The 26113-nt window shown below is 44.4% G+C and overlaps 1 protein-coding gene across 1 annotated transcript in view; it reads left to right on the top strand.

Moving 5' to 3' along the window:
• The first annotated feature begins 1479 nt into the window (after positions 1-1479).
• The window catches only part of kiaa1109 (KIAA1109), a 66565-nt gene continuing 41931 nt past the window's right edge, over positions 1480-26113 (top strand). Inside the window, exons 1-35 of the mRNA XM_079216840.1 lie at positions 1480-1509; positions 3635-3770; positions 4263-4379; positions 6096-6174; positions 6284-6348; positions 6944-7118; positions 7389-7470; positions 7558-7751; positions 8836-8915; positions 9386-9536; positions 9826-9982; positions 10361-10439; positions 10811-10902; positions 10994-11111; positions 11193-11348; positions 12267-12364; positions 12582-12766; positions 13536-13642; positions 13812-14044; positions 14198-14416; positions 14768-14905; positions 15593-15769; positions 16525-16653; positions 17227-17346; positions 17438-17769; positions 19359-19609; positions 19975-20215; positions 20333-20854; positions 22937-23210; positions 23361-23498; positions 23671-23741; positions 23961-24134; positions 24654-24774; positions 25046-25195; positions 25743-25870. Coding sequence (XP_079072966.1) covers positions 3665-3770; positions 4263-4379; positions 6096-6174; positions 6284-6348; positions 6944-7118; positions 7389-7470; positions 7558-7751; positions 8836-8915; positions 9386-9536; positions 9826-9982; positions 10361-10439; positions 10811-10902; positions 10994-11111; positions 11193-11348; positions 12267-12364; positions 12582-12766; positions 13536-13642; positions 13812-14044; positions 14198-14416; positions 14768-14905; positions 15593-15769; positions 16525-16653; positions 17227-17346; positions 17438-17769; positions 19359-19609; positions 19975-20215; positions 20333-20854; positions 22937-23210; positions 23361-23498; positions 23671-23741; positions 23961-24134; positions 24654-24774; positions 25046-25195; positions 25743-25870 — 5459 coding nt within the window. The 5' untranslated portion in view covers positions 1480-1509; positions 3635-3664. The remainder of the gene's footprint in view (positions 1510-3634; positions 3771-4262; positions 4380-6095; positions 6175-6283; positions 6349-6943; positions 7119-7388; positions 7471-7557; positions 7752-8835; positions 8916-9385; positions 9537-9825; positions 9983-10360; positions 10440-10810; positions 10903-10993; positions 11112-11192; positions 11349-12266; positions 12365-12581; positions 12767-13535; positions 13643-13811; positions 14045-14197; positions 14417-14767; positions 14906-15592; positions 15770-16524; positions 16654-17226; positions 17347-17437; positions 17770-19358; positions 19610-19974; positions 20216-20332; positions 20855-22936; positions 23211-23360; positions 23499-23670; positions 23742-23960; positions 24135-24653; positions 24775-25045; positions 25196-25742; positions 25871-26113) is intronic.

Here is a 26113-nt window from a genome sequence, read left to right as displayed (position 1 = left end):
CACATTGGTGTCTCAATAACTATTAGATCAATTGCCATACAACATTTGCAAATACATGCCCAAGCATCCCAAGAGGATGAATCCTATGACTTTGGTGACTTTTCCTCCTGCATCACCAGCAGGTCAAAGTTCTCGCTCACCTTGTCAAACTTCTCATCATCTAATAGATGGATTGGCACAACATTTTGGACATGCATGGTCCTCAGAGGATGAATGCTAATGATCCGAACCCCTCAACTTTTCTTGTAGCTCCACCATGAGGTTGACATTTGTGGTTGTCAGTGAAATGTCTCAACAACCGTCGAACGGATTGCGGTAACATTGTCCAACACTTACATCAGCGTCAATTTACATGTGTAATCAGCAAATTAAAATAAACTAATATAGTAAACGTGGTTGTTAAACCGGATGAACATCAGCGTGTAAGCAAATAGTCTCACTCTTGTGGAATACTACTATTAGCATGTATAACCAAAGGCTATTGTCGAGGAATGTTTGGCCTTTTTACAAAACCAACATTCACAAATATTCAGATGGCAAGACAAATACAGAGTGATTGTTTATAACTAAATACTTTACCATTGCCAAGAAATTAGTGGAAATATGTTGCTGTACATTACATATTCTTGTCAGATAAAATGTGTTGGACTACAAACTGACATTATGATATTACATTACATTACACTGCCTGTTTGTAACACAAATACACCAAAATATACCATATATTAAATGTATGTGATAGGCTATATAAATTGATGCAATTTCAGTGGACACAGTATATATTTTTTATTTATAGCCACCAATCAAATCGACATAATCTGTAATGACTCATGAACGAGTCATTCACTTGACTGCATTTAACTGCTTCAGAAACTGAATCTCTAATGTGTAATCCCCTACTTGCCAGAGGCCTTATTCACTGTGATAAACCACCTTCCTTTCTTTGCTATGTTCACTGTTTAAATAGACATATGTTATGTGCATTCTTTTATTCTCTTGTGTGTAATGTGTGTGTGTGTGTGTGTGTGTGTGTGTGTGTGTGTGTGTGTATAAAAGAGTTTAATTGTTTAAGGCCTACATTGTTTTTTGTGTCCATTTGTATGTCGCTTACATTTTAAATGCTCTCATAACTTTAATAAACAGATAATTAAAGACGTGGGAACGAAACGAAACACAGCGCCGCTCGAGTCCCACTACTATGAAAACATTAACGTTGATTGGCGGATAGAACTGTCTGTCAACTGTGTGTGTGTGTGTGTGTGTGTGTGTGTGTGTGTGGCCTCGCTCGCTCTGCCCTCTGATTGGTCGATCGCCAACTTGCCATCCTTTCCTATTGGTCCATTCTCTGACCGCTCGCGGCAGACCAGGAAGAGACGCAAACTGGCCGCTTGCCAGGTAAATATTCAACAGAGGATGCTAGCAGTGCCCATGTCTGACACGACAAACGGACAGCAACTCCTGGATAACTGGAGCAAAGATGAAACCACATGCTTTGCCGAGGACGTTAAGGTATTTCACGACCACCGAGTTGTTTGTCTTCACAGTTTGAAAAAGGAGAAGTTAAAGGGCGCGGCCTGCTGTCATTAGCTTTCTAGCTAACCTCAGTGCTAACGTTATGATATTTAACGGTTAGCTCAATAACTGAATTATCCACAAGCTAACACGCTATGAGCCAAGAAGCCGTCTGGCCATCTGTATTCACGTTACGAACGGCAAAAAAAAAACGTTTGGCAACAGTTCGCTTGTGTTACTAGCACTGAGAATGTTTCCCAGGAAAGACCTGCAGCTGGGATTAGCTAGCTAACGTTAAGGTGTGTGACTTGAGTCAAGTCGGGCTCTGGGTTCAACATTACGTATGCATTCGAGTGAATCGTTGGTTCAACAATCGGATAAAGATCATGTTGAGCTTCATCTTGACACACGGCGGGAAATTAATACAGAAAGCCGGGTCGATGATGATAGCTCCCCCAGTTCAACATGTAAACAAAGACACAAGACAAGTCGAGTAACGTCTCCTTCAGTAAGTTACTGTTCTCCTTTCTTTATGTGTCATATACAGCCCAGCAACGACGTATAAAGTCGTTTGGATTCAATGTTTAATTTGGTGAAACAGCTGCTTTGTGGCAAAGTAGCAGAACAAGTGTCAAAGGTCTGGGGTCACGTTTAACAAGGTGGTCATTTTGCTGTTTGTCTGTGACACGTTTTGGGATCAAGTATGCTCGTGCTGTGGTTGCCAGGTTCACCAGGGACACAGATTAATTATTATATTAAGAAAAGGCAGTCCTCTGACGATGATTGTCCCAAACCTTCCCAAAAACTGTCCGCTATGAGGTCTGCTTTTGGTGTGGTGTTTCATCTGATGTGTACAGTATCTGTTGGGAGGGTGCATGACATGAAAAGGTCTGGGATCAGCAGTGTTAGCTCACTAAAAATGGATCGGTAGTTTGCTTTAGCTGATGGATTTACCCTCCTCGCTGTGCTCAATTCACTCAGTAAATCAAAAGTGAAAACACCTCAGGGTTGCAGGTGCCTGTGATGAGTCGCTGACATCACTGATCATTCTGGGATAATCTGCCTTACAGGAATACCTGTGCTGTGATTCATTCAGGTGGACTGGATCACAGACGCGCACAGATACATACATCGGGTTACATTAAGGGGAAGTATTTTTTTACATCGCTTTAGCTCAGTTTAAGTACAGTTGACCACCTAAAGGAGCGTTTTCCCCCTCCCCAATTTGATGTAGTAAACAAACTCAACAGCCTGAACTGGATTAGCATCTAGCAGGTAGCTGGTGTCAAGTTTACCTGTGAGATTAAGAACCTCCGATAAATTTCAGAATGTCAAATTTGACAGATAATCATTTATAGGAACAGTGTTTTCTGCAATAGAGTCCAGGGGTTGGTTACATCTCAGTGGCTTTACAGCCAACCTCATTTAAAGTGGATTAGATGAGGATTTGTGTGTGCGTGTGTGAGTCAGCCCCCTCCCCACACGCACAGACACACTAATGTGCAACACCCTTCTACCAGCCCCCCTGCAACACACGCAAACAAAATACATAATCCTCCCTGTAGAAGCAAAGTCCACGTCACAAAACATACCTCATGACATACAAAGTAGGTGCACATACAGCGAGTTATAATCCTGTGTGTTGCACATACCAAGACTATGTGAGTTCAGCTCGTATGGATGTTGGGTGCTATACAAAGGATTTGACTTCTTAAACAATCAAAAAAAATGAATGGCACAGTTGAATGCTTAGATAACTTTTACTTTTTTCTAAATGTGTTATGCTAAATTATTTCAAATGAATATATCTTCTGGGCAATATTGAGAAAATGAGATATCACAACTTTTTAGATAAATGGAAATGGTACTACTAAACGTCACGATGACTGTTCTGCCTTTAGCTTAGTCATGTGACATTGTTATTATAATGTATAGGTGTAATAGTGAAAACCACTGTGTAATAGCATAAAGTTGTGTTTAATTGGTGAAGATTATCTTGCTGAACAAAAATGTGTGAGCATCATAACCGTTTATTTGGCAGGGAGATTATTTTCTACTGTAATCCAAAATCTAATAGAAAAATCCTGTGTCATGGTAGTTATCTGACATTTGCCTGTTTTAGTTTTAGGTATCGAACTGAGAGCCTGTAGCCATGGATGGGCATGCTACCAAAAGCAATGAAAGCGCTTTCCCCAGCGTGGTGGACCTGGATGACTTTCTTATCAAGCACAATTCGAACTTCATCTGGCTCCTCGTTGGTAAGTACTATGTAGCTGCACTGTGTGTGTGTGTGTGTGTGTGTGTGTGTGTGTGTGTGTGTGTGTGTGTGTGTGTGTGTGTGTGTGTGTGTGTGTGAGGGGGGGGAAGATGTTTACGGATCAGTGGATAGTTTTCTTGAGACTTCTGAGTTATCCGTCGCTGTGGACCTGCCAGCAGCAAAGCGTTCGAGGGGAATTTATAATAGTTGTCCAAATCCATCACTGGTTTGTCTACTACCGCTACTGTAATCATGTCTTTGTGCTTACTGGTCTTTATTTTACTAGTCAGGAAAACTAGCATCTGTTACATTGTGTTGAAAGGACCGTCACTGTTTATTGACCTTTTACAAACAAGAAAGTCACTTGTTTGTCTATTGAAAGAGTTTGACTGAAACTATTCCAAGTATCACGAAAACATACCAAATGCTTTGTTGCTTACTGTTTGTATTATTCCCTGTTTTAACACAGCGGGCCGTGTTTTTTGTCTTTCAGCCACCATTCTGTCCTGTGGATGGATCATCTATTTAACTTATTACAACTCCCGCAACATCGGCCTCATCCTCACCCTCATCATCAACAGACTCTACAAGGATGGCTACATTCATATCGGTGGGTTCATCCGGCGCCCGGTCACACAGTGATGAATAGGAAAGGGGGAACGCTGCCAATGCTTTCAGTTCAAGGCGATAACTCGGCCTGCTGAATATTTCATGACGAGCCGGCTTCTCTCAGTGATTATGTCCACAGAGCCTGAACGGCAAACTGCAACCAACACCTGATGGAAATCTCCATAAACGACACAGAAATTAATTTATAAAAGCGCCTCGAGGACGTAAATCCAAGTGTAACCATGCCATTTAGTTTTGTTTTTAGTTAGTGATTAGTTTCTTTCCAAAAAAATTCTTCCCAATACTTTAGACTCCAAAAAGAAAGCTAATAGAAAGTCGGAGCATTACTTTGTAATGAGACATGTTTGTGTTGAACGTTTTATCAGTGAATTAACAATTTCACAGCAGAGACCTGCAGCTAACTGGCTATCAGTAAATATTAAGAGCCAATGGGTTACCAAAGCAACATTACCATTTGATTGAATGAGGAAGGTTTGGTTCAGTCTCTTTGCCAACACAAGTTGCTACAAAGAGAGCAGTCAACCGTGTGCCGGCTAATCTATTTCCATAGTCGGTGCTTTACCAACAGATGACTCCCTTTTTAGAAGCAGAAATGAGCAGCAAATCCCAGAAGCAGATCAATGTAAAATATATTTTAGCAACCTAAAAAAAACAACTTTAGAATATTTTCACTGCACTGGGAGCTGAAGCTGTTATATCCATCTATGCCGAATCTGCAAAGCCACAAAGACTCCAATGACAAAAACATGAATTTGACCTCCCAGAACACAAGGCATGTTATGTTGTGAACCTGAACGAACGCTTTTAAAACCCCAAAGTCACACAAAAACCAGAAACTTCCGTGTTCTGCAAGGTAGAATGAATGTTTTTGTCAATGGAGTCTAGTGACCTTTAGAACTAAGTCAGAACTACCCCTTTAAGTCAAGGGTAGCATCTCCAAAAAAGAACAGAAAACACGGAGGCACAAAAGTTTGGAAATAAACACAGGAAGAGAAAACCTTCTTCTTAACCAACGGCAGTTGTGTACAGACACAGATTTGTTACGTGATGAGCAGGTTCAGGTTTGAACTCGCCTGAAGGCGTGTGTTGTCATTGGTTGTGTGGGAATTCTTGCACAGATTGACAGGGAGGCTCCGACCAAAACAGGCTTCCTAGGGAGAGGATCTGAGGAAAAGTCACTCGACAAAGACCACAAACATGAGGAAGTGTCAGTTTGGATGATGATGATGATAATGGTGGTGATAGTTGAACTACGCAGGTGTTGCCGTAATTAAAACGGAGAAAGGCACGTTATGAGCTCAAAATAATTAATGATGGAAAACCACGTTCAGTTTTCTTCCTCGGGGACGACTCTGACCTACTTTGTTATACAATTAAATCCAAATTAAGATCGTTGTCCTTTTTTTCCTCAATGAGAAGAGATAACTCGCAGACTGTTTTTTAAAAAAAAATTTTTTTAACAAGGCTCACACACCCATCTAATTACATCTTTTGTTTACTTTTAATGATTTTAATAATACCTCTTTGATTTCCCACCGCTGTGATCAAATCCAACTCTCTTTGCGCTTTTGCGTTTTTTAAAATTGTAATCCTATGATTTCGTATCAAACTGCTGCACTGTTATTGTTTTTTTTGGCAATCTGAAAGCTGCACTGTGTTGTGACTCTAACACAACATGTGTCTGAACTCACCGCAGGCTCCTTCTCCTTCTCCGTGCTGTCGGGGAAAGTCATGTTCAGAGACGTCTACTTCATCAACCAGGACATGTCCATCAGGTAACCTGGCCGGTGCTGCGTTGTTTGCTTCTGCTCTCTCCCGCCTATAGCCTATAGCCTCATAGCTTTCTGATTTATTGATATCCATTTTCTTTTGTCTGATCTACAGGATACAGGATGGCTTTCTCATATTTCGCTGGTGGAAAATGTACAACCCAAAACAGAAACAGCACGGTGAGTTTAAGAGATTGCCATTATTCAGGGGTCTTATACTTCAGGAATCCATTAAGGGAAACACAAAAGACCTTTTGTAACTTGAAGAGAGGAAAACACACTTCAGGAACCTCCGTCTCGAGGTCCGACGGTAACATGGCTGAGTTTATAGCAATAACTGATGGAAATGAGAACTTCCCAAAAGTGTGCTCGTGATAAATCAGACCCACATCAGGATTAGTTTGTTAACAGAAGGGACAAAAAGCAATGTCCAGTAAGTCTTTAATTATTGAAAACAATAAAACCAACGTTGTAGCAAAATGGCCTGGCAGTACCAACCAACAGTTTCCATGGAAACTAGTACTTTACCGCTCTCAAGTCTCTTTCAATGCAGTAAATGCCTTTTAAGGGACTCTGTGCAACAGCACTTAGTAAGTCCCTTGGCCAATGAGAAAGTAAATGACTACCTTTATCTTTTTCCGGCCCATATATATAAATAAATATAGTTATAATTAGATATTGTCGAATCTTGCAAAACAATATTTTTGACCTCCTACTTAAAATGAACCACCACCTGGAAGGAGACGTCCACATGAGTTTGCTCTCTTGTCGCTAGACCCCAAGGCAGAGACCAGGCTCTACGTGACGGTTAACGGCTTCGAGTTCCACGTCTACAACCGCACCGACCTCTACGCCCGACTGCAGGAGACCTTCGGACTGGACCCGACTCTCATAACGCCCCAAAAAGAAGACGAGAAGGGACAAGAGGATCGAAACAAGACGTTGGAGAGGTATACCCGAGGGCTCGCCAAACAACGCGTCTTTTTTAAATTTGAGTAGAACTAATAATGACATTAAGATAATTATAAGCTCTTGATAGCTGAGCACTTGCAGTATTTTGCACTATCACTATCCCTTCCTGTCTGTTATGACCAAACGCGTTGGAAGTGTCTGCACAGAGGAGCGCCGTTGTCATTTCCCTCTGAAAGATAAACGAATAGGGCCGACTGGAAAATGTGTCACCTGCTGTGAGACTGAATGTCTTCTGGTCCCCCGTGTAGCGTGAACATCAAAGCAGAGAGTCCAGACCACACGTCATCTTGGCGCTCCCTCATTCCTGTCATCAAAGTTAACATCAGCACCGTAAGTTCCTTTGTAAACATTTTTTAGAAGTAGCTCAAGAGCATTGTTGAGGGGAAAAAGCGAGTGTTGAGTCCTGGTTCCTTGCAGGGCCGCTTGGCGTTCGGGAACCACTACCTCCCCCAGACGCTGTGCGTGAACTTCGAGGATGCCTTCCTGACGTACGCCACCAAGCCTCCGTCCAGCCACCTGGACCAGTTCATGCACATCGTCAAAGGCTCGCTGGAGAACGTGCGCGTCATGCTGGTTCCCAGTCCGCGCTACCTCGGCATGCAGAATGACGAGTAAGTCCAAGTCGCCTCCTGATGATTGAGCTGTAAAACTCCTCGCTTTCAAAGGCCGGCAGTTCCGGAGGGAGTCACCGTTTACATTCAAGGGGGATTCCAAGCAATTTCTGAAACTTGTAAACATAATTGTTTAATTTATGACGTTGTCAGTCCTAAAACTGTTCAGAATGAATGCTCTTGCCCGAAGAATAATGACGTGAAAATATCCTTTGCCACTAATTTTTTTTAAGCTTACCATAATGACCAAAGAAAATTAGATCACTATGAAGCTTGAAAATATAAATAAAGGTCCGGACTCTGTCGCTCCCTTCAGTGCAATTTATAAATCGCACTTAATGGAGCTGCAGTGTGTTTTTTTTTTTTTAATTTATGTTTTCAGTCCAGTAACGGCCTCCAATGGATTTTGGATGTGCGCGACCACTTTACATTGTTCATCATTGTAAAGTTTGAAATAGATAATTCTGTGAAACACACACACACACACACACACACACACACACACACACACACACACATAGGCAGAGGCCTCGATCTCTTTAGATATTTTTGCCACATTAGTAAGGTGTTAATTGCAGATAATAGTTTTGTTTGAATTAAGTACATTTACTGCATTTAATGGATGACTCCATACAGCGCATGAGCAGCAGCCTTCTTACAAGCATGAGGGCTATTGCATATTGAATAAAGATAAGGAGATATATATATATATATCTGCACTTCAGTTGAATGAAATTCCATTTTCCCTCTGTCATTGGGGAGTCGCTCTGAATGTAAACTGTAGCCTCTTGAAAAGCCATCAGTGATTTCAACCTCCGACAGTCTTAAAGTTTTATTGGAAAGTCCAGTGAGATGAAGCAAAGAAAACGTAAGAGGATGGCCACATTTATACCGGTGAAGAGTCTCTTCATGCCAGAATGGAGCTTCAATGCGGACAGAATATTTAATTCATGCTTTAGTTCCTTTTTTTTTTAGGTACCCACTAACCTGCTGTGACCCCCGTTCTTCAAAATAGAGATCGTATCCTCTGCATGTAATCTGTATTTTGCCTTCTAATCTCTGACCCGGTGGATTTCCCATCTAGACCTCCCAGACTGATGGGTGAAGGCTTTGTGGTCATGCAGTCCAACGATGTTGACATCTACTATTACCAGGACGAACCCGGTATGTTCATGAACACGCACACACACAAACAAACAAACTCTAACCTTCAGAATAGTTTCTAATGGAGAAATACTGTGTATTTCTTTTGATTAGGGCCTCACGATATATACATGCACAAAGATCTAAGCATACATAGATCTAACCTCTTGATTTTGCACCAGATTGATGCATTTTCCTTTTTTAAAACGTACAAAGTTGTCTTGACAAAAAAAAGGTATGCGCCATCTGGCAAATGTTCCTGTATTTTTTTTTCATTTTGCAAAATATATATCGTTAAAGGAAATATACCTCAAAGTCAGTTTTTCCCTTTACACTTCAGCGCCAGCAGAAACATGTGAGCAGTGGACGTTGCCAAAGGGATGGTTGCACAAGATTGCTTGTGTTTTGTATCTTGCTTGTGTGTTTTATTTGTTCAGCATTTGTTGTTGAGGGTAGTTTAAGGCTTGAAAACGTTGCTTGTGTGCGTGCAGGTCTGGTGCCTGAGGAGCAGGAAGGTGGGGAGGAGGCGGAGTCGTGCAGTGAGGGCGATAAGCTTCAGGACCTGCCTCCGTGCTGGGGTCTGGACATCGTCTGCGGAAAAGGAACCGACTTCAACTACGGCCCCTGGGCAGATCGTCAGAGGTGAGGAATGATCCCGCACAAACCCGCTCTGTTCCAACCTGAGATCTCTTTGAAATCTGTTAAGTTACACAAATTGTGGCACTCGGTGAGAATTAGCAGAAATGTGCTCTTCTGTGAGCTTCTGAAGGACTGATCATGGCAGTTAAACTCAAGATTTGTATATGGAATAAAGTCCAGGACACATCGCACTGTTCTCATATCTTTTGCATGTACTTGGTCGAGTATAACTCTGTTTTTTTTTTAAAACTCTGAATACTCTTGTATTCACACAAACTCTTTGTTTCCTCAGGGACTGTCTGTGGAAGTTCTTCCTGCCGGCTGACTACCAGGCCATGAAAGTCACAGAGGTTGCCCAGCCAGGAAAACCCAGGCAGATCCAGGCCTTCGAGCTGCGCATGAACATCATCGCTGACGCCACCATCGATCTGCTTTTTACCAAAAACAGGGTGACTCTTGCTCTTGTGTTCTTTTTGTTTTCCCCCCCTCTCCTCTCTCGCCAACCTCTGTGATCTTTCTTCCTCTCCCTGCTGCTTCGCGAGTCTTTGTCTTTATGCCTCATCGTGTTTCAGCAGTCGATATCAGTTCATGTTTTATGCTTTTTCAAATTTTCCTCCTGCAGAGGCACAGGGATTTGTGTGTGAAGTGCATACTAAACATCAACATCAGGCATGGAAAGATTGCCGAGCTATAACCTCCTTTTTTGAACATATTTTAGTTCAGATTTGAGGACGTTCTTTTCTTCTTGAGGCCGCTTCACTGATGATTTGACTGCTATGTTTTCTCTCTCTCCCCCCTCTCTATGCTTTGTTCATCCCCGTTACTAGGAAACCAATGCCATCCATGTGAATGTAGGTGCAGGCTCTTACCTGGAAGTCAACATCCCCATGACTGTAGGAGAGAACGGTAAGTCTCCGTTTTTTTTTGTAAAAATAAGACGAGCTGACCAAAATGTCAGCACAGCAGACTGGCTTCACGGTAAATATAGTTCACGTAGAAGCACACATCAACAGTTTGCCCATCATCTGGGAATAATCTGTCACCAGGGGAACGCTTCTCAACGATGGATCCGTAGAACGTGTAATAATTCATGGCGCCGATCTCTTAACAGTTTGTCAGTCATCAGTCAGTGCCCTCCTCTGTCTCCAGAAAGGAAGCTACCATAAGTAACCGTTCAAATGTTGCCGGTAAATGACATTATTCGCGCGAACTAAGCCCCAGCTCTGAGTTTTGAGGATTGATGGCGCTGCCTGTCTGTCCCTCTCCTCTGCCCTCAGGCTACTCTCCCACCATCAAAGGCCAGCTGCTGCACGTGGACACCACCAGCAGCATGCAGTACAGGACCCTTCTGGAGGCCGAGATGCTGGCTGTAAGTAGCAGCCGATGCGATGTTGCAATGTGCGCACACACAGGAAGCGCTGTGCCACAAGTCAAATCCTGTGCCTCTTTTTATATTTCAGTTTCACGTCATAGCCAGCTACCCTCGGGTGTGGAACATGCCTCAGTCCTGGCAGTGTGAGATTGAGGTGTACAAGGCCACTTACCACTTCATCTACGCCCAGAAAAACTTCTTCACCGGTGAGCTCTCCAGCAGGCAGACTTTACGAATGTCGCATTTTTCACTGTTCCTTACTATTTCTATTTCTTTTCTCCTTTTAGATTTGATCCAGGACTGGGCGAGTGACAGCGCCCCAGACATCTACTCCTTTGTGCCCTACTCCTGGAAGTTCAAGGTCCTTTTCCACCAGTTCGAGATGATCTGGGCGGCAAATCAGCACAACTGGATCGACTGTTCCACCAAGCAGCAGGAGAATGGTAAGGAAGACTCTCAGACTCAAATAGTCCAGCTGACTAAGTAAAGTCAAGTCAACTTTATTTTTCAAAAATGCCGCATGTGCAAGACGTACAGAAATTTGAAATTACGTTATCCCTGGTGCAACAGCATTTAAACATAAAACACAAAATACAAGATCAAAATAAATAATTATATAAAAAAATATTGCTGTTGAGCTGAATGTTTTATTAGTTGTTGATTAATATTTTTAAGTGTATTTATTATGACTAGATGTTTTAAGTATTTCATATATCTTCCTTTAAAAAAATATTGTTCATTCCAAAAAAGTACTTAATGCATTAGACAAATTAAAGTAAGACATACATGTGTTCCCTGTTAAAGCACTATATAAAGGACTTGTTTATTCAGTCTGATGCTTAATTTTCAGCATTGAAAGCTCTTAATATCTAATATTTCTGTAACAATGTGCAAGACAACAAATGGACAGATACAAACAAGCAACCACACAAAGCAAACACCAGATTTTTTATTTTATTTTCTCAAAACAGCGCAGAATTCTACAAAAATACTTTTTAAGTAAAGCACACAATAAAAAAAAAAAAGTGACATGAAAATAAAAAACACTGTTCACTTTACCTGGATAAAATCCTTTATAATGTAACATAAGTGGGTGATAAAGTAGTTTCGCAGAGGAACTACACTAAACTAAATGGGCTTCCTGTTACATATGTGTTTAGCATAAGCATTAGCACTGAGGCCAAATTGAAAAGAAATTCAGCCACGAAAGGAATCAATGACTTAATGCCTCTTGAGCGCTGGAAGCAGATGTCCGTGACAGGATACTTTGACTCTATTAAGTCATGATATATTGTGCATACAGTACATACTCCACTTAATCCCAGGGCAGACTAATCAATTGCATTATTGATCTCCTGTAGTGTACCTTGCGGCGTGTGGCGAGACGCTCAATATAGACTTCACTTTGCCTTTCAATGAGTTTGTTCCCACCACCTGCAATACCCGCTTCAGCTTGAAGGTGAGCCATGCTTTAAGTGGATGTGATTTCATGTGCAATTGTGAAGATGTATCTATCCTACGGATGTGTGGCATGCTGTTTGTTTTCATATTGGTTGGATGCTTTTGTATTTCAATGCGCCAGTAGATTTGAATGCTTTGACTCCGACTATGAATATGTGTGGGTGAGTGCTCTTATACACATAAATATATACTTGTGTGCGCTTCGTCCTCGTCAGGCGGAGGATACAGACATGCGACTGTCCCTGCCAGAGTGCCACCCGAGCCGCGACCCCCTCCTCACCGTGGCCAAAGAATACCAGAACGTCAAGCTGCCCCCAGACATGTTCACGCCGGGGGAAAACCAAAGCGCTCCCCCTCCCAAAGCCACCAAGTCCCGCTGGAGGAACATCACCCACGCAGAGTGAGTGCACCCTGGGAGTTATTGCTCTCTAGTTGTGGGGAGGAGGAAGAGGGGGGGGGAAAGTGTGTGTTAGCATAGAGCAGGATGATTCATCATCGAAACACACTGACTCACATCCATCCGAGGTAGTAGGTGGTCATTTCAAAGTAAATGTACCACTAACCTTCACTCTTTATGCTTCAATAGTTGCTGCCTCGCTTGGTTTGAAGTGAGATACTATAGCTTTTTTTAATTTAATTTTAGATAAGAGGTATACTATCTTCAAAGGACTTATAACAATTTGTTTATTTCCTTTTAAACCCTTTATCATGTATCAAACACTTTTTTGTTTTGTGTCCGTCTTGGTCTGCAGCCCTTTCGGAGAATGTTGCAAAGCATTTCAGGGTCAGGGAGAGTTCAAAAAGATGCGGGACACCATTTTTTAATTGGGGGAACACGCATGCATCGTGCTCTCTGCACACGATAAGTCAACATTTCAGATCGTTTCCAAGGCATAGCCCCGAGCCAGACTATACTGATGTAGCACCACTGCGAGAGACCCCCCCCTGGGAGGCGACGATCAAATTCTGTCCGGACCGTTGCATTCGGTGCTGCGGAGAAATCAGCCGTGACCCATTCGCTTGTCTCTCGCCCCGACTGTACGGGCTCGGATTGAACGCTTCATAAAGCGACACGATGTACCGGAAAATCCACTTGAAATGATGATGAACTCGGTACTACGATTGAACTGAGTGTGTATTTTCGTTCTCTTTTTCTCTCCTTGCATCAGAGCCGGCTGGGTGGATTGCTGGAGCGTACCCAACTTCTTGCTCATCATTGACTACACTTGGCACCCCATTTATCCCCAGAAGGCCGACGAGCAGCTCAAACAGTCGCGTAAGCTCGCTTGCTTCAGTGTCAAATTCCTTTTGCTGTTCGTTCTAAACCAGCCGTGACAGAATTTTTAACAATCTTTCCTGTCTTCGCTCAGTCGGCCTTACTTACGCCTGCACCGAGCTGTTTTTACATACACCCCCACTAACTTACCTGTGATTTGCGTCTGAAGTGTCGGAGATGGAGGAATCCATGCTGTCAGCTCTGCGCCCCCCGGAGCACACCGGGGTGCATCACAACGCCCCGCCGCGCTACACCTCCACGTCTGCCTCCGCCGCCCACAGCCGGATGCCCGCGGACCCCACGGAGCTCCCCCCCGACAGACTTCACGTGGAGATGGAGATGTCCCCAGATTCTCAAATCATCCTCTACGGGCCTTTGCTCCGAGCGCTGATCTCCATCAAGGTACGGAATTCTTGCCATCTTTCCGTGGCACCGCTTTGTAATCCGTCCTTTCCGCGTTGATGTTTTGCACTCAACGTAACCAGGAGGTCATTGAAATTGTGTGGAAGCTCGATGTAGAATTTGGAGGAAAGCATTGTTGTTGTGCTCCCGCAGGAAAACTATTTTGGTGAGGACGACATGTACACGGACTTTGAGGAGGCGGTGACCAGCCCTGTGTTGTCCACCTGCACCTCCTCGGGCCTCGGTTGGTCTCCTCTGGGAATGGAGGACAGCGAACAGAGGGAAAACTCAAACATCCATCCCCTGGACCTGCGCCCCTGGGACATCACCGTGCTCATCAACCTCTACAAAGTCCACGGTCGACTGCCGATGGTAAAACCGGTGACCGGCTAATAGTTCACTTTGATCGGTTGGAGAGAGACATCGGTGTCAAAGTTGGGATACGATCAAAGATTATTACACAAAAAATCACCTGTGTTCATTACCTAGTGTTCTAATGGAATAGGCATGCAAGGCATGCAGCAGTCAAGATATTGGAAACATAATAGATATCATTGAATTCATCATATATAGAAATAGAGTGAGGGATATGTGTAGATATACATCACTAGTTTCCTGGCATGCAATGTAATTCTCTTTAAAGTTTGTGTGCGTTATGTTATGGACATGAAAACAACGTGATGCACGACTCCTTATATTTCCTCACTTTCTCGGTGCCTCCAGCACTGCAGCAGCGAGGGTCCCGAAGGTCCGTCCGGCTTCTTGGAGCGGCTCTGTTTTGAGATGAAAAAGGGCTACAAGGAGACGATGCTTCAGCTGCTCCTGTCTCCCATTCACATATTCATCAGTGACAACTACCAGGTCAGAAACACAGCTGCATGTTATGCTTATGGATCCATATAGTGCAGTCAGATTAATTAAGTTTGTGTCCAGAGTAATACAAACCTCAACCATGTTGCAATACTACGGAAGCCCTGAGAGAAAGAAACAAATATATAGTGATTCATTTTTGAGTCTCGTTTAAACAGTTTTCTTTCCTGTTTTCATGATTTATGAAAAGGTGAGAAAAAAAGTTCCCTCTTTACAAAATAAAAGATGCGTCATCATTTTCCGTTTTCTTTTTTTCCTGTCCTCTCTTGCCTCTCAGGGTTTCCGTACGGCGCTCATGAATGAGAACAATTCAAACGCAAACAACTGCTCTTTAATCTGGCAACTAATGCGGTGAATGAAGCTTGCATAATCTAAAACCTGCTTTTCACCAGTCACATCCTTGCATAAGCACCTGCATATTGTATAACCACACCGGATTGCTAAGCTTTAGCCCCGAGTTGGATCCTATTTGCTGCTCAGAGTGAATATGTTTCCCTAATCCCTGACAAAGCATGTGGATCCTTCATCTCGCTCCTCTTCGGAGAATACAAGCTCAAACGTTGTGTGTGGTATGAGCAGGGATATTACGGAATTATGTTTTACTTAAGCATACAAGTTGGTGATTATAAGATGAAAAACGATATTTGCATGTATGTGCATCCGTTTTCTTGCCCACAGCGTCCCACAGCGGACGGGGTTTTGAGGGACGGCCACCTGAGCCTGTCGGGCCTGCAGATGAGGGCCCACGCCATGTTCTCCGCTCAGGGCCTCACCCACGGCAACGACACGCTGGAGTATGCCTGGCTCATCGACATGCAGGCTGGGGGGCTCACCGGCAGGGTCACTGTTCCACAGGTGTGTGTGTGTGTGTGTGTGTGTGTGTGTGTGTGTGTGTGTGTGTGTGTGTGTGTGTGTGTGTGTGTGTGTGTGTGTGTGTGTGTGTGTGGCTTACGTCAAAGAGCGATTTGGAATGTGTGAAGGGATAAATGCGTGCAGCATGAAGATTATGATTACATCATGGATCTTTAGGTCAGCGGAGTGGGAGTGTGTGTGTGTGTGTGTGTGTGACTGTGTGTGTGTGACTGTGGTAAAGCACTTCTAAAAAAGCTTGCTTGCACAAACGACCTGCGCAGTTCAATACGAGCCAACTTTTGTCCATTTATAACGTTCAGTTTTTGTCAAGATGTATGGAAGCCCGTTTCTGACAAAAAGAAAAGAAAAAAAAAGTCATAATTATGAGATAATAAAGTCTAAATTATGAGATAAAAAGTCATAATAATGAGTTAAAGTCATAATAATGAGATAGAAAGTCGAAATTATGATATAAAAAGTCATAATAATGAGATAGAAAGTCGAAATTATGAGAAAGTCATAATTTTGTGGCGGAAACGGGCTTCCATAAGAACAAGTCATACTTTTTTAATATTATAGCACATATAATATTATAGCACGCAGTGTTATGTTTGATTGTGCTCGTTTGTCCACTCCCACCCACGATGACTGTATTTCTTCTGCTCTCTGTTTGTGCATTTGCCCTCGCAGTAAATGCATCCATCGATTGTTTTGAAGCACTAACGGCCCGGCCCCTTTTGTGCACTTGTGATTATTAGGTGGCCAGTATGATAGAGTGGGGGGAGACTTTCCTTTTCCACGGGGTGTCCCGAGAGTTCCAGCTGGAACAGCCCAAGCCCTCCGTCATCTGCCAGCATGGCGTGGATCGCCGCATCTGCGATGCCAAGGTACAAACAGGCAGCATACGACTGCACAGCCTGAGCCTCATTTCTCACCGTTTTTTTTTTCTTCATCTGCTGTAGCTCTCCAGCGTTGGTTGGAACTAGTTAGCGGCTGTGTGTGTGTTTGTGTGTGAATCTTACACTGGAAGCAACCGGATCAGCTCATTATGTCTTTTTTGTTGGTCAGAACTGTCCATTGTGAAGGGAATGATGTCAGATAATAAAAGGAGACCACTGCGAAGCTTTATCTAATGATGCACGACTCAGAAAGCCCACTTTTTCTTTATGCTGCTGCAGAGACAGCACAGCCGCTAACGCAAAGCTATTGATGTAACACCACACACGGCTTACAGACACAACACCGTGATGTATGAAGTAGCTTTGAGAGAAAACAAGTCACAAAATGCCTTGTTTGTTTGCGAATACTAACAAGGATTTTCTTTTTTTTAACTCCGTATGAGAGCGCTCGTTAGTTTCCGACAGCAGAGCAGCTGTGGCTACCGGCCATGGAGCGCAGCCAGACTAAATTAAAGATGGCTTCCCAAAGTTTCTGGTACTTAACGGGGGTTGTTTTCCCAGCTGAGCTGCCTGCCGGGTCACTGTCGCACATCGGAGGAGCTGAAGTACACCATGACCCGACTGGCCATGGATGGAGTCGACCTCTTTGTTGTGGAGCATGGCTGCGCTGCCAACATCAAGGTAATTGGCGCCAACTAGTATATATTCATTCATAACACTTGAACTCATCTAAATCCATGTTTATATATATATATATTTTTTACCTCCCCAGACGGCCATCATTCATGTCGCCAACTGCAACCTGCACAACCAGGCAGTGGGAGAAGGCATCAGCGCCGTGGTGCAGGACGTGAACATCCGGCAGTACATCGAACAGCAGCAGCACAGCGAGGCGGCCAGGCTGCAGCCGGCCGGTCAGGGTCAGGGTCAGGGTCAGCCGCTGGGTCTGGGGCAGCCCGCTCTGCTGCGACGCTCCGTCTGGCTGGAGGCGGGTTCGGTCAACCTGAACCTCATCACGGCCGACATTGCCCTGGCCGCTGACCATCCGGCCAAATGTGAAGTCCAGAGACACTTTCTGGAGCTGCACGACGCTCACACCAAACGGTAGGAAAACCCAGACCGTTGTGCGTCACAAGCATTGTGGTATTTTTCGTTTACGTGGTTTAAAAACACTGTGTACAAAAGGAAACCGTCAGTGCTGAAACTTCTTTTCGATGTAGAAGTGGAAGTGACTCACTGGCTGCATCACACCTCTGTATAATGAGTCACAGGTACAGGCATGAGACGCTCGACTCGTAATGTTAAGCAGGTCTGTCTAAACTAAACAAGATGATTCATTTTTCTCTCATCGGATCGGCTCATGATATGCGATAATCAGCTGTTGGACTACTGTGATAATGAATTCAACATAATTTAAGAGCTCATAAAAGGTCTGCAGGGAGCAATTATCAGTTCTGATTTTCTTGCTTGTAATTGGACATGATGTTTCTTATCACTTCAGCTAATTGCCCTGTGCGTGTGTGTGTGTGTGTGTGTGTGTGTGTGTGTGTGGGTTATGAGAAAGTTTAAAGTGTGTCTGCTCGCACGTTCATGATCCTCGGAGTGTACGTTAAAGCAACAACAAAGTCCTGGAAACTAAAAGTGATTACGAAATAGCCTGTGTTTACTTTTTTTCACAGTCGAATAACGAGTAGTAGCCAGTTAAGAGGAGGCGGAGTGTTGAGAGTTTATATTTTTGATGTTGTACTTTGTCGTTATGGCTGGTACTGGGTCAGGAACGTGGCTAATGTTAGCCGCAGTCGTCGATTTTTAAAACAAGCGCCGTAGCGACCAACATGCACCAGGCGAGCAACAGCAGTTTGCTCCTGCAAAAAAAAGGTGCGTCTTTGTTTTACTTGCACTGCGCTAGCCAGATGATGACACAAGACGGTGGTGCTCATGGGAAATGCAGTCTTCATTTCATGACAACACTACTGCTTTTGTCTCCAGGAGTTAAGACACACACACTACCGCTCAAAAGTTTGGGGTCACTTAGAAATGTCCTTATTTTTCAAAGAAAAGCACTGTTTTTTTCAATGAAGAGGACATTAAATTAATCAGAAATACACTATACATTGTTAATGTGGTAAATGACTATTCTAGGTGGAAACGTCTGGTTTTTAATGAAATATCTACATAGGGGTATAGAGGCCCATTTCCAGCAACTATCACTCCAGTGTTCTAATGGTACATTGTGTTTTCTCATCGCATAGAAGACTAATGGATGATTAGAAAACCCTTGTGCAATTATGTTAGCACAGCTTAAAACAGTTATGCTGGTGAGAGAAGCTATAAAACTGGCCTTCTATTGAGCTAGTTGAGTATCTGGAGCATCACATTTGTGGGTTCGATTATACTCTCAAAATGGCCAGAAAAAGAGAACTTTCATGTGAAACACAGTTTATTCTATATCTATTCCATGCAAGAAATTGCGAATAAACTGAAAATGTGTCTGGGTGACCCCAAACCTTTGAACGGTAGTGTGTATATATAAAAAGAAAGTTGCTTTAACAAAAGAGAAACTCAGGTATTAAATGATTATCAGCTAGTGACTAACGCCACATGTTATCTACAGGAGCTTGATAGTCTCACAGGCGTACAGACAACTCCACCTTCTGCTTTGACCGTCTCTCCCTTCACCCTCCTCTCCTCAGACTCTGGTTCCTGTGGCCAGAAGAGGCTGGCATTCGCAACAAGCGCAGCAGGAACCGCTGCGGCTGCCTCGGAGGCTGCAGGTTCTTCGGAGGTACTAACATGGGCCTGGACTTCTTCAAGCTTGAGGAGCTGACGCCGTCCTCCTCGTCTGCGTTCTCTTCCTCCAGCGCTGAGCCGGACATGTCTTACGGACAGTCTTTGTTACAGCCGGGCGAGTGGATTATCACCAAGGAAACGCCCAAAGTGGACGGTATGCATTTGCAAAAATGTTATGTAGATTTCCTGACAGCATCCCCAGAGTTTTTTTTTTTTTTTTTTTAGGGTTTTGGATTTGTGGACCCCAAGCTAAATTCTAAGTAGTTCATATCCACTATGTTAAATTCAGCTACTCTTCCCATACAGGGACCGCTGGGAGTGATATTGCAGCTCTTATTTCATGAAGGTGTTCATTACATATGAATGCTTGATCATATATTGAGATTTGTTATCGTTTTCTTGTCAGTGTAACCAGCTCTCTAATTAAAAATGTAGAATGAATGCATCATACTGCTGCAGGAAAAAAAAGTACATGTCTGGAAGTATCGAGGTTGATCAACCAAATGCATGTTTTCCTAGGGAGAGCTGTCGGACTGAAGACGGACACGCACTCGCCCTGCCTGCCTCCTGAGCTGCCTGAGAGGCGTGGCCAGCAACACCTCAGTCTCCAGGTGCCCCAGCGCTCCCACAGCTCCGCCTCGTCCTCTGAAGAAAATAGCACCTCTAGTGCCGCGCTGCCCCTGCTGGCCGGAGAGAGGGACACCCCCTCGCCGAGCACGGAGGACCGCATGTTCCCCATGAACGGCAAAAGCCCTGCTGAGTAAGTAACACCAAGGTTATATGTCGGAATCTCTGGAAGGCAACACAAACCGGGTTTTTAGCACGGGTGTAATTACTCTAAATTTGTACGTCCAAATGTTCTCCTCTCTCGGCGCAGCACCCTCGGGGAGGTTCCAGAGGTGGTCTCGCCGGTCTCGCCCAACAGCTCCCAGGACCGCTCCTCAGTGCGCTCACCCCTCTGCTCCCCGCTCAAGCGCCAGTCGTCCGTGCAGTCCGGCCGACTGGGCAGCACCAAAAGCCTGTCGGCCGCCGTCTTCGCCGACAAGCCTCCACCGGTCCTGTCCGGAGGCGTCCAGTTCAGCAGCGACGTTTCCCGCAGCGACGAGAACGTCCTGGACTCCCCGCGTCAGCGCCGGAGCTACGGCTCCTTTCCCTTCACGCCGTCGGCGGACTCCAACACCTTCCACCAGTACCGCTCGGCGGACTCCAGCATGTCGGTGGCCGACAGCGAGGCCTACTTCTCGGCCGCCGAGGACTTTGAGCCGATAAGCAGCGCCGACGAAGGACCGGGGACGTACCCGGGGCGCAAGAAGAAGAGGAGGCAGCAGATGCAGCAGATGCAGCAGATGCAGCAGATGCAGCAGCCGCAGCAGCCTCCGTACCACATGGAGAACTACAGGTCAGCTCGAATGATGATGTAATGGAGAGAACATTGAGCTCCGCCTCAGTGGAAAAGCTCTCAAAGTTAAAGGGTTGGGGAGGACGGTCAGATCAAGTACAAAGATAAGCACGGGATTAAGGTGATGTTCGAGTCTAGACCGCTCACAGTAACTGTAGTGACTGGCGTCACTCGGCTGGGCGTGGGGGAAGTTCCTGTTTCTTACTCGCTTTTTCAGATAAAAGTCCAGGCCGTTTATATATATCGTTGGGTGAGGTTCCCATTTAATTCCATTTCATGGTTATACAACTTGTACATTCCTGGTCTCCTGAAGTGTTGCTTGCGATAAAAACCATGTGATCTCCCCGTCACCCCATGCATCATTACCCACCTGGCTGTTGCACCTGTGCCCCATATATAAACTACCACAATACAATACACAGACATAACTAATGGCTCCTGCAGTAACCATAAGCAAGTTGTGACTTGTGCTGCGTGGAGTGTTACCCTTTTAGATAACAATATAGGGGCCATTCTGAAGGATTTATGATTTACATTTTAAGACTGTGATGAATGCAAGAATGCTGTGTTTTATAAAGTGTCTTCAATTTGCCCGTTCCCCCTTTTGAAAGGGATGTTACTGTGAAACATACTATTGTTATTACAGCGTGGTGAAAAAGGACTTACAAGGTCTTTAACGGCATTTACTTGGAAACCATTGCAGAGCGCCAAATGACTTCTTTGCAATGATTGCGAAAGTCTTTATGGCACAACATAAAGCCGGAATGCATAAGCATTGTTATGACATTTTTTATGGTTAATGCCCAGCAAGTTTTGCATTTCATCTTGTTGAGCAACTTTCCCCCGAAGCTGAACACGTCGCGGCTTTTTCCATTTTCTTACTCGTGATTCGATCACTCAAGGATGGATGTGATCTGGGAGGGCTGTGGCAAATGCGATGTTTGATCCATGGGCGGCCACTTACTGCGGCTGTGTTTTTGCAAATTGGATTTCAGCCTTGCTCTGCAAATACCTTGTCATCTTTCCATTACCCCGAGATGTTCTCACATTGATTGCGACACGCTTTTTGATTGATGCAGCCGCCACTCCAACACAAATAATCAATTTCGGTCTCGTGAAAGGTTTCTACTGATGCAACAAGCCTGTTGCAACGTAAGGCTGAATTCAGGAACCGTACAATCGTACACGGACAGGAGCTGACACATCGATTCTGGCTGGTCGCCATTCTTAAAGGGATAGGCCGGATGTTTTGAAGTGGGGTGGTTCCAGGTACTTATCTTTATATTAGTCGGTGGCTCACCCAATGTTGGAAGAAACAGATGTACAATGTACCACTGGGGACGGGGGCAGCAGCAAAGGGTATTTCAGCCGCCTAGACAAATCAATATCAGTTTAAGTGCACCCGCTATATTTAGAATATTTTCACCGCTTTACCTTGTTCTCAGACAGCTCTTTCCAACAGGGAACTGAAGCTGTCATCTATGCTTTTTGTAAAAGCCACAAGAGTCCCTTGACAAAAGCAGTAATTTTACCGAGCAGAACACCGGAGCCTGCCGCCGTATCGATCGGTTAGTTTGTCTGTGTTGTATCGTGTGACTGAGGCTTTTAAGGGTTGGTTGGGATTGGATGAGAGCGTTAGCTAAGGGCTAGCTGACAGTAAGGTAGAACTGTGAAAATATGCAAAATATAGAGCTCACTTTAACTGCTATTGATTTTCTTTTAGGTGGCTAAAATACAGTTTTGCTACTGCCCCTATCACCAAGCAGTACATTACTTCAATCCCATGCTGGGACTCTGTTCAGTTTCTCCAAACTGGGGGCGTTCTGACCGCCGTCTACTGTAAATAATACACTGGATATGTTCCTCATACAACCTCCAATCAAAACATCGCAACTGTCCTTTTAACAGCCGTCCTACCATTCGAAGGAAATGCATATCATAAGCTATTAAATGAAACGTCAACTTAGTGCAGCAAAAGGTCACTAAAGCGTTCATGCCGACAATGGCAGTTTGTTTGGCTTAAACCTCACCATGACACGTTCATTTGGTTTCCGTGTGTAAATATCTTTACCCCCCGCCCAGCCGGAGCTCCATCTACCACAGCGTCGAGGGCCCCCTCACCTACGTCCTCAACGGGGATCTGATCACCGAGCCGCGCCCCCTGCCCATGCCCCCGATGCTGCCCCCGCTGCCGCCCCAGCCCCTGCCCAGCCACACATCCCAGGCCTCCTTCGTCTCAGCCCTGGCCATGGAGGAAGAGAGTTCAGTGGAGACGGAGAAGACGGCCGAACCCGGCGCCGTAACCCGCCAGCCCCACGTCATGGCGTGCTACCAGAGCTACCTAGCCCACTACCAGGTAGCGTCCTGTAGACCTCTCTCTGCATGTCTACAGTGTTACTTTGCTCAATGTTATGCCTCCATAAAAGCATTAACTGTATTCATACCGAGCCTGTTTATTTTCACTGCTTTTGTCCAATTAAAACACTCTCTACTCCGCCTCTGCCAGGTCTCAAATTGGTCCGTCAAGCAGCCGACCAATAAGAGGACCTCAAAGTCGTCTCTGCACCGCCCCTTAGATTTGGACACACCCACCAGTGAGGAGAGCGCCGCCTCCTTTGACCAGCTCTCTGTTCCCAGCTTTAAGGTCTTTTGACTAATTACTAACAGTCTTTGTGTGCATGAGGTAATCAGCATGTAAATACTGCAGTTAAACTTCCAGATGTTTGCCTTGGTGTTGGTTGTTAAATGATTTGTTTCCATCCCCAACACACCCAGGACATCGGTTTTAGGGTTTAACGTTATCTTTAACATTACAGGTGATAAGGCAGGGCCTCTCAGCCAGCTCTCTACTGGACAGAGGACTTGAGCTGATGGGAGAGAACAACAGGTATTTAAACCACATTGTTTTCACCCAGTTCATTCTGATGTAGTCTATTTAGAGTAAAATCCTCTAAAGAAAGTATGTATTTGTGTATATTAGTATACTCAACAGCACCCAAAGTATGTATTCCTTCACACTGTCCTTTAAAGTGGCAACTTATGCTGTCTGTTTTATTTTTTATAATATATAATGTTCATCAGAGATGGTGTCTTTGCTCCTCCACAGTACACCATACACCCCACTGGACAAGAGGGCCATGGAGAACACGGATGAGGACACAACGACAGACGACTGGACTCTGGAGCAGCCCTTAGCTCAGACCAGGACCACGGCCATCGTGGAGGTGAAGGGAGCCGTCAACGTGGTGCTCACGCCCCTCGTGGCTGAATCCCTGGACAGGTAGTACCTCTGCTTCATGTAGTTTTTATTTTGAATTTAATTTGATCTGTGTGTGTTCTTCAAAGGGATATTTCAGAAGTTCTTTACCTTGCAAAAAATTGAACTATCCCTTTAAGCCGATGTAATCCCTGTGCACACTGCATCTTGGAACTGAAATTCAGCCGATGGCGCTTCGGAGTTCGAGTCTCGCTCTTGGTTGTCTACCAGTGCGGCTCTTGTTTGCCAAAGGCTAACCATGCTGGCTTTACGGCGGCCTGACGAGCACTCGGCTCTTGGCTGGAGCGCTGTGGAGATGGGTAAACTGTAGCTTGAAGGTTAAAGAGAGGCCAAACTTCAAGTACCGCCATCGTAAATTTGATTACGCTTGGAAAGGGCATTTTTTATACCAGAATCAGTTCTGATGGAACAGTTTTTCAGATGTATTCATAGTTTTATTACGAAGATATTTACAACCCTATGAAATGCTACCGTTTTACAACAATTGTTTACAGCTTTCTGTCTGGTTGGTCCCTTTTTAAGGTACATCGAATCCATGGTCCACTTTGCCAGCATCCGTCATCCTGCAACCATTCTGGATGACCTGCATGGGAAAGTCCTCAACGAAGCCTATCAGATCAGCAAGTCCACTGTCACCGAGTCCGTAAGTCCAACAGTGCACAAAACGGAGCTATGTCGCTCGATGTGTTGATACTGATTCATCATGACGGAGGTTTCGCAATGTTGGTTCTATTGTTAGTCGATTCAAATCGGAGGGAAAGCCGTAATTCCTGCAGAAAATGTGTCGCTCGTTATTTATCAATAGTATAAAATAGGTGTTTCTGTTCTAAATGTTTTAATTTAGAACAGAGTGGCAATGTTTTAAAAGTGGCTTATGTTGCCTGATGAGATGTTTTGGATCTGGATCCACGCAGAGCCAAACAGGCAAGCAGGAGCACAAGCTGTCCAAGACGGAGGGCACGACCCCCGGCTCCCTGAACATCACTCCCGGCCAGACCGACCTGTCCGTCAAACCGGATAATGTGAAAATCAAGGGCCTCCAGGCCAACGTCTCCATCCCCAAGGTAAGAGCCGTGACCCGCAATAATGAGAGGTCAGCCAACTGTGCCCCGACCCAGAGGGGTTCAAGAGCAAGCACAGAATCCTGAGCATCGCTTTACATTTAAACAAAGAACATACAATGTTCAGCAGTACGTCCTATGAAATGTAGCATATACTGCGCCATCAAAGGCATTCTTGTTCTTCAGGTTTTTTTTTTATCCCACTGAATGGAAGAGAGAGTCTTTTTGCACTAGTGAATGGTTTTGTCATTTTTAACTATTTCTATATTGATTTTTCTGTATATCTTCATGTAGAGAATCGCCAAAACAATCTTGCAGTTGGGGGGAAAAATAGCTTCACACAGTATATTAATCGTTTTATTGCTGTATTCATCCCAGTAGAACAGCAATTTGTCTTTTTTATAGAGTTCTTTGTGGGCAACAATTTCATTTATGGCCACAGTATCAGATTTTTTTTAAGTTAGAGAACAATATTTTACACCCAGTGTGGTTGAGTTGTTTATTTGTCGTCTTTTTTTTTTTTTTTTTTCCCCTTTTATTATTCTTGCAGGTCAATCTTTGCCTGCTCCAGGCTTCAGTGGAGGAGGGGTCACCGTCGTGCTCCAGTAAGTGCGTCACACACGTGTCTCTGGTGGCGCTGTGCTTCGACAGGATTGCCACCCAGTTCAGAATGAACAGGTAACGGCTCTCCTCTCTTCCTCTTGTGTCTCTGTGTGGGTGCTATGACAAATATACCAGCTTTTCATCCTTTAAAATGCCATCTGTCACATTGAGTTGAGGTTGCTTGGGATGTCATTTTTTCAAGAGTACTGTTCACTTTAGAACCAATTCAGTACGATGGCAATCTCTAGGAATTTGGGAATAATTCACTTAGATGTTTATTCTTCTATTCATAACTTTATTCTTATTTCCAAAAGTAGT

Source organism: Taurulus bubalis, assembly GCF_910589615.1.
Source record: "Taurulus bubalis genome assembly, chromosome: 4".
Taxonomy (NCBI): Eukaryota; Metazoa; Chordata; class Actinopteri; order Perciformes; family Cottidae; genus Taurulus; species Taurulus bubalis.
The sequence above is the reverse complement of the archived record's forward strand: the minus strand, read 5'-3'. Positions and strand labels throughout refer to the sequence as shown.